This window comes from Ranitomeya imitator, chromosome 6 (genome assembly GCF_032444005.1).
Source record: "Ranitomeya imitator isolate aRanImi1 chromosome 6, aRanImi1.pri, whole genome shotgun sequence".
Classification (NCBI taxonomy): domain Eukaryota; kingdom Metazoa; phylum Chordata; class Amphibia; order Anura; family Dendrobatidae; genus Ranitomeya; species Ranitomeya imitator.
In genome coordinates, this window is record NC_091287.1 from 104,623,927 (window position 1) to 104,640,059 (window position 16,133).

Sequence of the window (16,133 nt, forward strand, 5' to 3'; positions counted from 1 at the left end):
GACCAATTTTATACTGACTGAATCAAATCTGCAGAGCAAATCAAGTGGATCTGCCAGAAAAAAAAATGCCCTTTCTATAAATCATTTCACAAAATATTTTATAGACTTGACAATACCAGCCAGTACAATTTATGCACTTATTGTAAATTTTCATGCAAAGACAAACATGCATTAGGACTATGTAATTGCTTTATGTCTGATCTTCAAATTCATGTTATGTGAAAATAAAATAAAAAAAACAGTGTAAGTCCTGCTTGCCTAAAGTACATATCCTCATCTTGTTATATTACAGATATATTAATCAGCTTATTAAAACTAACTGGTAGTTGAAGTAGATCTGTCGTCAGCCTATACCATATACAATTTTGCCTGATGATCTTAATGGATGCATATTACTTACAGAACGGGAAAGGCATTTGACTGAGAGAGTTAGAGAGTCCCTGATTGTTTCCAAGTTCTTGTTTTAAGTCCACAAAGCTTTAAGAATAAAAATATCAAAGAGATACTCTTCTAACTAAATATTCTTGGCATGCACAAAATGGAAACGATGACTACAGGAACGCGGCACTTGCATAGGATTTCCCATGGAAAAGAAGCCCACTTCCAATACCAATGACTTGGTCATTGAAGGCCAACACTGCATGAAATCTGTCTTATGACGTGGGGTCACTCCATGTGCAGTGTTCTGACTTTATTTTACCTTCCAGTTCAGTACTTTTGTACACATCATATCAGAAAAATGGTATTCTTCCTGGAACAGCCATAGCGATTAGAGAAGGCTAAATTTAAAGTGGATTGAGAAACGAAATGCAGAAGGCTTTTGTTAACAAGTACCCAGGAACAAAACTACCAGCTAAATGTTGTATACAAAGCTTGGTAAAGAAATTACCTCAAACCGACTCTGTTGCAAACATGAAGAATCCGAGGCATCATCATTTAGCATTATAACTACCGCAGGTTTCATAATACCTATATCTACCATTAGGGGTCATTTTGACCCCCATTCAAAAGTACTGACTCTGGAGTAAAAATAACTTTTTTGTTGCCAACAAATTAAAGAACATTTATTTTAACTTAGTAGGAACAGTGTTGAGATCAAGTACAGCACGTATTTTCCTTTTACATGGTCATGGCATGAAGCTGAATAATGATCTCCTGTTTGCTAATTTTACTCCCAGTTGCTGTTTTAGGCCTCTTTCACACGTCCAGATAATTCCGGTACCGGAGAAATCGGTACCGGCATTATCCGTGTCCGTGTATCCGTGTGCTCACGTAGCACATCAGTGTGGCACACGTGTGGCAGCCGTGTGCCGCCCGTGTGCCAACTGAGGACCAACGGATCATGCAGGAGACAGCGCTACAGTTAAGCGCTGTCCCCTGCGTGCGGTGCTGAAGCAGGTATTCATCCCTTCTTCCCAGCAGCGTTCGCTGGAGAGAAGGAATGAAAATTCTTTTTTTTTCTTTTCCCTTAAAAATAAAGTTTGTGCGCCCCTCCCGCCTCCCATCCCCTGTGCGCCCCCCCGCTTGCCAGGAAATACTCACCGACACCCAGCTCCAGCGATGTCTCCTCTCAGTGCCAGTAGTAGGCCCTGTGTGAGCGGTCACGTGGTCCCGCTCATTACAGTGAGGCATATGCGCTGCCAGCGGCCGCTGAGAGGAGACATCGCGGGAGCTGGGAGCTGGGTGAGTATTTCCTGGCAAGCGGGGGGGGGGCGCACAGGGGATGGGAAGCGGGAGGGGACGTACAAACTTTATTTTTAAGGGGAAAGAAAAAAAAGAATTTTCATTCCTTCTCTCCAGCGAACGCTGCTGGGAAGAAGGGAAGAATAGTGGCTTCAGCACCACACGTGGGGGGACAGCGCTTACTGTAGCGCTGTCTCTCCTGTGGGCGGTACGTGCACACAGAGGAGAGTGCACACTGTTCTTTGTGTGCACGTGTGCGGGACGCTTTGCGGACTGTGCTGCCGGAGAAAAACGGACATGTCTCCGTGTTTTCAACATGGACACACGGTCCGTGAAAACACGGAGACATGTGCATAGACCCATTCATTTGAATGGGTCTACATGTGTCAGTGTCTCCGGTACATGAGAAAACTGTCACTACACGTACCGGAGACACTGACGTGTGAAAGAGGTCTTATAGAGTATAGTTGCGTTTATAGCTGCTAAATCAAGGACATTATAGCTGCTAAATCAAGGACATTACAAAACACCTGAACAGGCCATTGGCAGCATCCAGATTTTGTGGTGTACTTTTGAGCCATCTACTGTGTCCACTCCAACCTTTGTTTTATTGTAAAATTGTACCGTTTCCATTTTTTTCTTGTCGTTTCCAACTGCTATATCTGGGTGAAGACTACTGAGCAAAATGACATTCTTATTTGGCTTACCTTGGTAAACTGTAAGAGTGATGTCACCATTCTTCATCAGAGTAGTCTCATATGTATTTGTTATTAGGAGACATACCTACTACTACTTTTAAGTATGGGGTCAAATTGACCCCTTCAGTACTTATAGGTATCAATTGTAAAATCTGGGCCCCTGAAAAAGTTTCAATTCATTTTTGTTTCCTAAAATATACACTACCATGAATAAATAAAAGTCACAAAAACTCAGAACTCATTTGTTAAAATTTTAGAAATTATAGGAAAAAGAAATAGCAAAAGTGTTAAAATGATCTCTCCGGTAGTTCTAGTGTTAGGAATTGATGGCTGAACTCATGCGTTAAATTCAGCAATGAATTGCAAGTAGCCCCCAAAATTCAACTTGAATATTGTCTATGCAAGTTGGTGTATCGCCAAAAACATGTCAGTGAGTGATGAAAACTCTGACCCTCAAATTGTACCAACATGCTCTGATGTGCTCAAAGGTGCATAGACATGAACTGGGACCACTTTCAGCCTCTGTTGTTACTTGTGGATGAGTGAGTAAAATCAATTGAAGACGTAAGAAATGAGAAGATTGTTCCAGCTCCTTTCCGATTAAAAGTCCTTTATTGATCCATATCCTTAAAAATTGTCCCTGCACAAAAGGGAATGTGAAAAGCGACAAAAACCTTTTAGATCGAAACGCGTTGCTATTAGCAGGTTTTTGTCGCTGTTCACATTCCATTTTGTGCAGGGATGATTTTTAAGGATATGGATCAATAAAGGACTTTTAATCGGAAAGGAGCTGGAACAATCTTCACATTTCTTACGTCTTCAGCTGTTGCTACGTCTGGGTCAGGACGGGTTCACGTGCTCCTGTGGTCAGTTGGTGAGCTGACTTATGTTCCAATATACAAATACAGGTAAATTAATAAGCTAAAACATGTAAAATCATGTAAAGATAAATAGTTTGCTGTCTTAAATAGAAACCATCAGTATTTTATTGAAATACACAAGCAAGAATACAATAGTAGCCGGAGTGACGTGAAAAGAATTTACCAATATCTGTCTAAATGCATTCAAAAGAGAAAAGCTTTTTTCGTTACAAAAAACATGAAATATTACTTTCTGAATAGCTTTTTATTGCCAAGAACAAAAGAGTGATGTTCCGTGTTAACACAGTTTTGGAGACGGGAGTTTCACCACAATACAATGGTCGCACACCTGATCAGGACAGATGTCACAATAACTTCTGCCAACTCTCAGGCTAATTCTTCAAATGTTCGCAATCTGTAGGCACATACAAATGGGACCATTTTTTTTAAACTTTTTTCTTTATCATAGATTTTAATCCCTATGCAGCAACTATGTATATTTGTATTATGTTTTTACCAGTGTCTAGTCAAAAAATACAATTATTTAATTTTGGCTTTTTGCTAAAAATGAGACTATGATTACAATAACTAGGTTAGAAATAATTAAATTGTCACTATATAATTATAATTTTTCCAATTTTGAGCATGACTTTATCTCGAGTTTCATGTAAGCATGGCCGTATTTGCTGATTTTTGTTTTTTACAGAAAATTATAAACTTACTTCAGAATTAAATTTCAGTTGACATATATTGCAGGGGGCGATATGCTTCCTTCTCTGTGGTAAAGGAGCCCCAAATGTGTGATTTATGACTGCTTTTTGAACTGGGTCCATCTGCAATAGAAAGACAGAAATAAGTCTTGTTTAGCCCAGATTTATCTTCATATGATGAAGATGATAGCAGTGGTGAGTCTTATGCTTGACAGCATTTTTGGAAGGCAATAAAATAATATGCCTTAAAAAATGTTATTATGTGTCTTTTACAGTTTTCTTTATGTAATGTGAAGGTCCTGGGTCCTGTATGAAATTTATAAAAGGGTCCCACCTTTACCCTCATCATAATTTGGGTGCTTTTTAGAAGCAGAGGGGCTTTTAAAGTGACCACTATTAAAAGTGATTTCTAATCAAGTGAAGAGAAATCTGTCTCAATATTCCCGTTTAAACTTTGTAATAAACCTAATATCAGGCAGAAAAGTATAGTCTCCTGCTGCTTTGTTCTGGATACACAATGTTCTTAAAAAGAATAAGATTCCCTTATGTACTGAGTTAGATCATCTCTTGTTTCTACCTTTTTGCCTACTGTCTGAGGGCATCTTGAGCAGAGACATCTGCGATTGTGTCAATGATTTCTGTAGACTCTCTAACAGTTAATGAAGCATTCCCAACAATATTTATTATCTTCATATATTAATGTCATCATGTTATACTGCATTTTGTGCTTAAAATTGTTCATTTTGCCTTTTTACCCAGTTAATTCTTCTCTTTTCCATTAGGTCTATGACATCACGTGATGAAAATCTGAATAGCTGAATCCTTCTAAGCTCTATGTAGGAACAGGAGGTCTCATTTCCCTGCATGAGTCATTATTAGGACACCAATTCTACATTACTGCAAAGTCTATGGTAGGACGAGAAGAACAGGTGGATCAGGAGTTGAATAGGGGGATGACTCATGCAGGTAAAAGAGAGGTCCTGCTTCTTCTACATAAATCTTAGAACCAAAATTAAGTTCTATCATTGGTATTGATAGTAGAAATAGCCACTTACAATGACTGATATCAACTTAATGTTAGGGGTTAAAACAACACAAGGGTATATACTGATGTAATATTCGAGAGCTATCAAATTTTGAAGAAAAAGTCTACAGACTTATTTAGTTTGTAGCGCAAACTGAAATTTAAATTTTTGGCTGGAGGTACACATTATAGAATGTTAACATTCTTAATCTAAATTTGGTAATTTTCTGTTTGTATTTTGTATTACATCCTGGACATATTTTTTTCTTGGAACAATGGTAACTAAGATCTTGTTTTTAAATTAATATAGCAGATGAATTTTACTTTTGACCAGGAAGATTTGATTCTACTTCTCCTAGAAGGGATCTTCACATCTGCATCATGGTTTCAATCTTTAATGGAAATCAGAACACAATGTTGAATCTTTGATGTGATGTACTTCACCTGTGCTCAATCAATCTAATTGATTTATAATGACTTCAATTATGTTCTATCAAGGTTTCCATTGCTTTGAAGATACATTATAGATTGTTTTCCAACCTACTATATTATCCAAAAATCAGGAGTGATCAACATTTTTCTGATAGAAACTGTGACTGAATCTTAAGGCTTATCAGGCTTCCTTAGGACTTTGCTGTTCATGAAAATTAGTCTGAGTTTCCATTTAACAATAAAAACGCTAACTTAAGAGTAATCACTTTTCCAATAAGGAGGTAAGATTATCTAAAACTGTGTAGTGTGAAAGGGTTCACTAATACTGTGAAACATATGAGGAGTTCACTTATGGTGCTAATATTTGGAATTCTTGCCTTAAAATTAACAGTCATTTTCAATTTGTTTCATAAATCAATAGCACACTTGAAAATAAACAACTTTGTAATGTATGTTATCAAAGAAATCTTTCTCTGACAGAATTGATCAGTCATTATTAAAATTCTGTTGTCAAATCTGTATTCAGATTTTAGTGCTACTGATGAGATTCTATGAAGATGGAAGAGGGAGGAGCTAGAGGCAGAGCTCCTCCCTCCTCCTCCGCCTCCTATCTAGATGGAATCTTATATGTAGCACCATCGGTCTTTTATTCTCAGTAATGGGATAGTCTGTCTTCACTGAGTACAGATCACTCTTTAAAGTAAATGTATGATGATAATGTTATCTAATAGTTGCAAATACTGACTATATTTTATTTTATGTTTTATTTCTATTTTTTCTTTTTTTTTTTCATTTAGTATATGAAAATGTGGGTGACCATCTTGATACTAGCTACATTCAGAGATATACTTCACAGCAGTCACATAGGCAATAGAGTCAGTATTGTGGTTCTGGAGATGACTCTTTGACTTCTGTTAGAGTTTCCCAGGCATGTTCTGTAAGCTACACAGAGGTCACTGTGCAGGGAGGAAAAAGAAGCGGGCTGTGACTAAAAACTTTTGTTAATGGTGGATCCTGTGCTCTCTTTATATAGGTAATAACTTTTAATGGAACCCTTCCTATGATGAATGCTTTCTATACAGAAAATGAAATTGTAAGCTTCAGGATTTTTTTTTAATATTTAGAAGCACAGCACAATAAAGATACATTTTATATTTTATGCTTATGGTAATGAGTCAATTAGTGAAATGTAATCAAAGCTTTAGAATGCTATTAACCTGCAGATTAACCCTATATCTTAAGATTAATAGTGTTTTTTGACATGACAGTTTGTCTTTAAATCTGTTCTGCTGGTTGCCATAATTTTATTATGTGGAAATATTTTAGTATATATATGAAACATATTGTGGTAACTCCATTTACTTTGATGGTCTCCACCACTGGTGGCCAAGGAACGTGTGCAGCCAAAGGCAAACCACCGTTATATATATTTTTCCAACATAAATTAGGCAATAATTGTAACATAGTGCAGGTCTTTCGTTGGTTTTTCTGGCTTAGAGTAGGAAGAAAAGACTCTGCCTTCATTCTTGCCCCAGACCACGGGCATATTGTTAGCTGAAAACGTCTAACACTGATTACACAAGAACCACAAGACGATTTTTTTCACAGCAGGCATCATTTTAATCAGTGTAACAGTGGCAACATGACAATGCCTCTAGTTTACTTAGAAAAATCCTGCTGACAGATTCGCTTTAACCTGTAAACTATATATATTGGTATTGAAATACACAACTGTAACCAATGCATGTCTTTTAATTTAACATCAACGTACAATTTACCTTTATGCAACTTCTAACACAGAACACAGAGCATTAACAACCTCATTGCATACTACAAAATTATGACCCCCAGGGAAGCTACTTGAAGATAAATTTAGTTTCCTCTTTTCAGAGGGACAAAAGATATTTGGTAACCAAGCATGAAAGAGGTACGACATTTGATCAAAAAAGCTAGGCTATTTTTAAAATTGAGGTTAATTGCTTCATTAGAATATTACTCATGAGAGGTTGACAACAGAGAATAAGGCAAACACTACAGAGCTCATTAAAGTCTTAAGTCAATCAAAGTATTAATAAATTGCAAAATATGTTACATACAAGTGACTAATCTTTGTTTCTTTGTGGAATCATCACTCACATTTGTAGTTCTTTCAGATTTTCTGTAGACAACAAATGGATCGCTCATACCCTTATAATAGAATGCATGCCTCATAAGGTCTAGCTAGGTGTATCCACTCTGTTATTTGTTCACTAATTATTTGTCACAGTAATGTGGTTTTAATTACAAAAACATTTCAAAACTAAAGAAAAAGTCATACAAATTCTAAGATAATAATTAACGTTTCGGTGGATAAAATCTTTAGAATTGTTACATTGTGACAGATCTTAACAATCTGTTAAATACAGATAAACACACTGAAGATAGGTGTATCTGACCTTAACATTTTGACATCTCTATTGTATAACATTTTGGCTTGCCTATCATATTTAGTTCAATAATTGACTGGTTTATTGCACACTAAGGAGAGGCATAATAATGTGGAATAGGTCTGGTCGCACTCAGACTTTGGAACTTTGAAGCCCCCCAAAATGTCCATCTTTAGAATTGAATAGGAAATCTCTGTAAATAATATGTTGTCATGTTGGAAAAGTTCTTTTAAAGCTGTAAATAATGTCTGTGTCACTGAACTTTAATGTAAAACTATATATACATATACAGCTCTTGCAAAAATTGAGAGACCACTACATCAAAACCCTGTCATGGCCAGCCCAATCTCCAGACCTAAACCCCATTGAAAACCTCTGGAATGTAATCAAGAGGATGATGGATAGTCATAAGCCATCAAACAAAGAATAACTAATTACATTTTTGTATCAGGAGTGACATAAGGTCACCCAAAAGCAGTGTGACAGACTGGTGGAAAGCATGCCAAGACGCATGAAAGCTGTGATTAAAAAACCATGGTTATTTCACAAAATATTGATTTCTGAACTCTTCCTGAGTTAAAACATTAGTATTGTTGTTTCTAAATGATTGTGAACTTGCTTTCTTTGCATTATTTGAGGTCTGAAAGCACTGTTGTTTTTTTTATTTTTGACCATTTCTCCTTTTCAGAAAAAAAACAAAACTTATTGCCTGAAAATTCGAAGACATGTTGTCAGAAGTTTATAGAATAAAAGAACAATTTACATTTTACTCAAAAATATACCTATGAAGAGAAAAATCAGACAAACTGAAAATTTTGCAGTGGTCTCTTAAATTTTGCCAGAGCTGTATACTCTGCACAATATAAAAACTATGGCCCCGAATCATGAAGGTGTTTTACCAGTTCGTGCAAAAGTTTAGAATTTTTATGCTAGTCGCGGCTCACTTTGCCAAAAAGGGTGGTGCATCAGTAGGTTATGGCGTGACGAGCCCGCCCATTTAATCCATCACAATTTATGCCAACTAGAATAATATTTCTGGTGGAGGTGCACATCAGTTGCATGGTGAGCCTAATATATTAATTGGTGTTAATATTATGCATTGCTTACATATTGCTGTCATATTCCATAGCACTTTAAAGACATCATCATCACTGTCCTCATTGGGGCTCACAATCTGAATTCCCCATCAGTATGTCTTTTGAGTGTGGGAGGAAACCAGAGTACTTTAAGGAAATCCATGCAAACATGGGGAGAACATACAAACTGCTTTCAAATGTTGTCCTTGGTGGAATTTTAACCTAGGAACTGTGCTGCAAAGCTACAATGCTATCCACTGAGCTACCGTGCTGCCCTAGTGTGCGTCATTAAGAACAGAGTGCAAACTGTGGGTCTAAATGCATTTGCCCTATATGTTTCAAATAAAAAATCAGTGCTATTCTTCCTATCATATACTCGTCAATATGCTGTGCAGCAGAGTTAACTGAATCTTTGACAAGATTTGGGCAGTACTTAATGTTAAGTGAGCTGGTTATAGTCTTTGGCTTATTATTGCCATTGTTAAGGCACATTCACACCGCCACATCGGACAAGTGCTATTCGATTTTTTATTGACTTGTCCTCGGACCAATAATATTCAGTTGGGCAATGCAAATGACCCAAAGTTTTCACTGACAGAATCTGTCAGTGAGAATAACCACAGTATGCTGCAATTTCACTTTGAAATCGCATGCCACTCACCCATTCAAGATTATGGGTATGTGGAAAACATTTGGCTGGGCTCGGATCATACAATGGATAAGTTAGAGAAATATTATTCTCCATCTTCTCCTCAGAGTATGCTCCAATTCATTTATCCAAGATGATTAGCTCAGACTATGCTAACAATTGGACTAAACTCTGATTAAAGTTTGATCAGACTGTTTTTACCCAATAGACCCGATTCTCTCGGATAATAGATTCTATGGTGGTGTTACCCTGGCCTAAGACTTGCGTATGTTAAGTCCGGAAGGGCAACACATTTTTAACTTTGCCATTGATGCTAAGTCTTCTAGTGATTATACTTTAATAGTTCTCAGATTTACTGTAGGCGGTAAAATGAGATGCTTGTTTACCAATGTAGATTTTAGCCTACAGTACTGACATCTTGCATCCAATGCCAAGAACTGTATGGGTATACATGATTACACATGCTGTGTCACAGCAAAGTCTGTAGAAAAAACAAACAGCATTCAAAGCATGCTATAAATATTGTTTCATGCGAAGTGCATACACAACTGAGGATTTTTTTCCACAGCTGCTAATACGGATTATACTGTATTGATTAAAACTTAACACCAATCTCTCCATGTTAATTGTACCATAACCCAGATTACAAATTCAATTTAGATTGGGCCCTTTGGTTTGCTTATGTAACTTCCTGTCCGTTTTCACCTTTAGTGTTTGCTGCATTCATATATGAAGAGTTAAGATATTATTTGACAGTACGTGGACTGATGTTTCATTTTATACTGTGGATATTCACATTACACATGACATATTGGTTTAGGAAAAAGTCTAATTATTTTCTGTCTTGAGCTTTAAGTCAGTTGGTGATTAAATTCCTCTAACCTTTGAACCATAATGATCACATGACTCCAAAAGCAACAAAAGTGGATTTATCTGACAGATGAGAAGTGCACCTGCATCTATCTATCTATCTATCTATCTATCTATCTATCTATCTATCTATCTATCCATTTATCTAGCTGTAAAGGTGCATTCAGTTGAATCTACCATTTTTTATTGTTGTCTTCAAAAACGAAAAAAAAATGTATCACTCTGAATCTGCATAAAAGCTTTTTGCTATTTTGTATCGTTATCATTTTTAAAAGTGGGTAGAAAGTGAGATTGGTTAGCTATGGAAATAAGGTTAAAAGAGAACCTGTCACTAGGTTTGATTGCCTTCGATTGCAATACCATGTTTTTGGCTGTGTGTCAGGGAAAACATAGTGTGAAACATTTCTCAGTTAACTAACAGGTCTCTCCGGGCTTTTCAAACTATGTTTTTTCTGAAATTCTGTGGCATTTCAAAGTAAAACATACCTGACTGCAATTGCGTAGTCAGACTCTGATTCATGCTGCCCCATTGCTCGGCCAGCATGAGTCTAGTGAAAAGTCCCCTTTACTCCAAATTTATAAATTGTGACTTTTTAAAAAAAGTTTTATTTCTTTTTACGTATAATTCTCACTTTGGATGCGCCTCCGTTAGAAAATGTAAAAAAAAAATCTAGATGGTTCTGTTATATGACACTACCCATCATTGTGCAATATTTTGATTAATCTGACAATAATAACAATGACAAAACCAAAAGCCATAGTACATAATGTATTGCCCTCATGTTAACTTCACCCCTGCTCTGTTGAAAATGTTCAGAATTGCAAAAAACTGTATTACATAATGAACATAATCCTTAACTGCTAATGAGCCACTAAAAGCTTACAGCTCAGAGGAATTAAAATCATGGGGACCTTTTCGTGCCTTTAGACATGTAACCCACAGTCATCACAAGGGTAAGCCAAATAACTATTCATCTGTTGCCTACAGAAGAAGACACTGTTATTAGATTGGTTGCTTATGTGGATGAAGATTAGAACATATATATTTGTCAAGAGTTATAATTTTCTGGAAACTTTTTGCAAACTGGATTGTTAAAGGGTCTTGACAAATTAAGGGTACCGTATATACTTGAGCATAAACCGACCCTAGTATAAGCCGACCCCCTAATTTTGCCACAAAAAAAATGGGAAAGCTTAATGACTCGAGTATAAGCCTAGGGCGGGAAATGCAGCAGCTACCGGTAAATGTCAAAAGTAAAAATAGATACCAATAAAAGTAAAATTAAGTGAGACATAAGTAGGTTAAGTGTTTTTGAATATCCATATTGAATCAGGAGTCCCATATAATGCTCCATACAGTTCATGATGGGCCCCATAAGATGCTCCATATTAAAATATGCCCATATAATCCTGAATAAAAGTTAGTAATGGTCCGTAAGATGCTCCATAAAGATACTTGCCCCATATAGTGCTGCACAAACGTTATGGCCCCATAAGATACTCGATAGAGACACTTGCCCCATACAATGCAGCACAAACGTTGATTATTCTGATTGCCCTTAACTGGGGATATATTCACATGCAGGAGTCTGCTACAGACTCAGTCTGCTGCAATTCATCTTTTAACTTCCATCTTTTAAATTACATCTTTTTAATTATGATTTGAATTAGACTGAATTGGACTGGAATTGACTGGAAGGTAACGGAATACCAACCACTACAATGTTTCGGTTTCTTTTCTCTTTCACCCCCATACTACTTTCCTTCTTACAATCTCCTGCAATCCCTCCACCTAGTAAGGAACTAGTCATTTCTTCCTCCATACTCCCCAGCCATCTCACCTTCTCCTCAGAACTGTTCCTCCACATACAATCCTTTTTCTCCAGACACACACGGCCACATCATGTCCTATCCTGCTCCCACCTTCTAATATTCTGTCTGCTACTCCTCATCGCTGGTGACATATCCCCAAATCCCGGCCCTCCCCAACTCATCCCCACACTCATTTCTAACCCCCTGCCACGATCCTCCGCACGTTTTCCCAACCATGACAACCTCATACCCATTCATCCAGCCCCCACTCCCCCGCTCCCCCTACCTGGAGCACTATGGAACGCACGCTCCATCTGCAACAAACTGACATTTATCCACGACCTCTTCATCACCAACAAACTCTCCTTCCTCGGCCTCACTGAAACCTGGCTCACCCCCTCTGACTCTGCCTCTCCAGCTGCGCTCTCCTATGGCGGATTCCACCTCTCTCACACCCCTCGCCCCAGAAACAAATGTGGTGGAGGAGTTGGATTGCTCCTGTCCGACACCTGCTCCTTTACTCCAATCCCGCTACCACCCTCCGCTACTCTTCCCTCGTTTGAGGTGCACTCTGTCCGCATCTATTCCCCCTCCAACCTCCAGCTGGCTGTCATCTACCGCCCCCCAGAACTAGCCATCTCCACCTTTCTCGACCACTTCACCACCTGGCTACTTCATTTCCTCTCTGTCGACATCCCCACTATCATCATGGGTGATTTCAATATCCCCATTGACACTTCCACCTCAGCTGCCTCTAAACTTCTATCACTGACTGCCTCCTTTGGCCTCACTCAATGGTCCTCTGAGGCCACTCACAAAGATGGCCACAAGCTGGACCTCATCTTCACCCGCCTCTGCTCCCTTACTAATCACATTAACACACCCCTCCCCCTGTCTGACCACAACCTACTGACATTCTCTTCCTTATCCTCTCCTTATGTGCAACCCCCACTCCACAAACTCCCTCGCAGAAATCTCAAACATCTCAACTTACAATCGCTCTCGGAGTCCCTTCTCCCTCTCACAGACATAGCCTCTCTTCATGACACAGATGCTGCTGCCACTTTTTATAACACCACAATAACAGCAACACTCGATTCGGCCGCCCCGCTAATGCTTAGTAAAACTCGTACAATTAACAGGCAGCCCTGGCTGACCAGCCTGACCAAAGAATTAAGACGGGCTTCCAGGATTGCTGAGCGGAGATGGAAGCAATCCCGCTCTGCCGACCACTTCACTACATACAAGCAGTCCCTCGCCAGCTTCAAGTCTGCGCTCACTGCCGCAAAACAAACTTACTTCTCATCTCTCATATCCTCCCTGTCCCACAACCCTAAACAGCTTTTCAACACTTTCAATTCTCTACTCCGTCCCCCAGCACCTCCTCCCTCCCCCCTCATTTCTGCTGAAGACTTCGCCTCTTTCTTTAAACAGAAGATCGATACGATCAGAGAAAGCTTTGGCCCACAGCGCCCACTGCCCCTCTTAGCTGCTCAACCCTGCTCCTCCAAAACCAGCTTCTCCACCATGACAGAAGATCAGCTCTCCACCCTCCTGTCAAGATCACACCTCACCACCTGCACGCTTGACCCGCTCCCATCCCACCTCATCCCTAACCTTTCCATGGTCTTCATCCCAACCCTAACGCACCTCTTCAACCTCTCACTCACAACAGGTGTCTTCCCCTCATCCTTCAAGCATGCCAAGATCACACCCATCCTCAAAAAGCCCTCCCTCGACCCATCCTCTGTGTCTAGCTATTGCCCGATATCTCATCTACCTTATGCCTCCAAATTGCTGGAGCAACACGTCCATCTTGAACTGTCCTCCCACCTCTCCTCCTGCTCCCTCTTTGATCGGTTACAATCAGGCTTCCGTTCCCATCACTCAACTGAAACTGCCCTAACTAAAGTCACCAATGACCTACTAACTGCCAGGAGCAAGCGACACTACTCTGTCCTCCTTCTCCTGGACCTGTCTTCTGCCGTTGACACTGTGGACCACTCCCTTTTGCTACAAATTCTCTCATCTCTTGGCATCACAGACTTGGCCCTTTCCTGGATCTCGTCATATCTGACAGACCGAGCATTCAGTGTCTCCCTCCCCCACACCACCTCCTCACTTCGCCCCTTGTCAGTCGGTGTTCCTCAAGGCTCTGTTCTAGGACCTCTACTCTTCTCCATCTACACTTTCGGCCTGGGACAGCTCATAGAATCCCACGGTATGCAGTACCATCTCTACTCTGATGACACTCAGATCTACCTATCCGGACCTGACCTCACCTCCTTACTTACCAAAATCCCGCACTGTCTGTCTGCTATTTCAGCCTTCTTTTCTGCTCGCTTTCTACAACTGAACATGGACAAAACAGAATTCATCATCTTTCCCCCATCTCACTCTACCCCTCCACCAGACCTATCCATCAATGTCAATGGCTGCTCACTTTCCCCAGTCCCACACCCCCGGTGCCTCGGGGTAATCCTCGACTCTGCCCTCTCTTTCAAGCCACATATCCATGCCCTTGCCTCCTCCTGCCGTCTCAAACTCAAAAATATTTCCCGGATCCGTGCTTTCCTTGACCGCGACACCGCAAAAACGCTAGTGCATGCCCTTATCATCTCCCACCTCGACTACTGCAACATCCTACTCTCTGGACTCCCCTCTAGCACTTTGGCACCGCTCCAATCCATCCGACACTCAGCTGCCCGACTAATCTACCTGTCTCCCCGCTATTCCCCAGCCTCTCCCCTATGTCAAGCCCTTCACTGGCTTCCTATCGCCCAGAGACTCCAGTTCAAAACCCTCACAATGACATATAAAGCCATCCACAACCTGTCTCCTCCATACATCTGTGACATGGTCTCCCGGTACCTACCTACACGCAACCTCCGATCCTCTCAAGACCTCCTTCTCTACTCCCCTCTCATCTCTTCTTCCCACAACCGCATCCAAGACTTCTCCCGTGCTTGCCCCATACTCTGGAACTCTCTACCCCAACACATCAGACTCTCGCCTACCATAGAAACCTTCAAAAAGAACCTGAAGAGCCACCTCTTCCGAAAAGCCTACAGCCTGCAGTGATAATGGAGTTACTGAACCGCCGCGCAACCTGCCCTACCCTCTCCTAGTGTTTCATCACCCATCCCCTGCAGACTGTGAGCCCTCGCGGGCAGGGTCCTCCCTCCTTATGTACCCGTGTGCCTGTTATCTGCTCATGTTTAATGTATTTGTCTATATTTGCTTTGTATTCACATGTAAAGCACCATGGAATAAATGGCGCTATAAAAATGTATAATAATAATAATAATAATTATAATTATGGCCCCATACAGACACTTGCCCTATATAGTGCTGCACAAACGTTGATTATGGCCCCATACAGACACTTGCCCCATATAGTGATGCAACAGACACTTGCCCCATATAGTACTGCACAAACGTTGATTATGACCCCATAAGATGCTCCATATAGACACTTGCCCCATATAGTGCTGCACAAACGTTATGGCCCTATATGATGCTCCATGCAGACACTTGCCCCATTTGCTGTTGCTGCGATAAAAAAAAATCACATACTCACCTCTCCGTCGCTCAGGCCCCAGGCAATTTCAATATTCACCTGACTTTGTTCCGGCACCGCTCCATCTTCAGCATCTTCTGCACTGACGTTCAGGCAGAGGGCGCGCACTAACCACGTCACCGTGCCATCTGACCTGAGCGTCACTGCAGAAGACGCTGAAGACAGAGCGGCGTTGGAATGAGGAGCAGACTGTTTTACTGAATAGATCCGATTCTCTTGGATAAGAGATTCTATGGTGGTGTTAACCTGGCCTAAGACTTGCTTATGTTAAGTCCGGAAGGGCAACAAATTTTTAACTTTGCCATTGATGCTA

General features: G+C 40.1%; 1 protein-coding gene across 2 annotated transcripts in view; it reads right to left on the reverse strand.

The window, feature by feature from the left end:
• The window catches only part of ZNF385D (zinc finger protein 385D), a 585,391-nt gene that overhangs the window by 267,250 nt on the left and 302,008 nt on the right, over positions 1 to 16,133 (reverse strand). The window contains exon 3 of one of the 2 annotated variants that reach the window (XM_069729985.1): positions 3,964 to 4,074. The exons of the other annotated variant lie outside the window; for it this stretch is intronic. Coding sequence (XP_069586086.1) covers positions 3,964 to 4,074 — 111 coding nt within the window. The remainder of the gene's footprint in view (positions 1 to 3,963; positions 4,075 to 16,133) is intronic. 2 annotated transcript variants of the gene reach the window in all.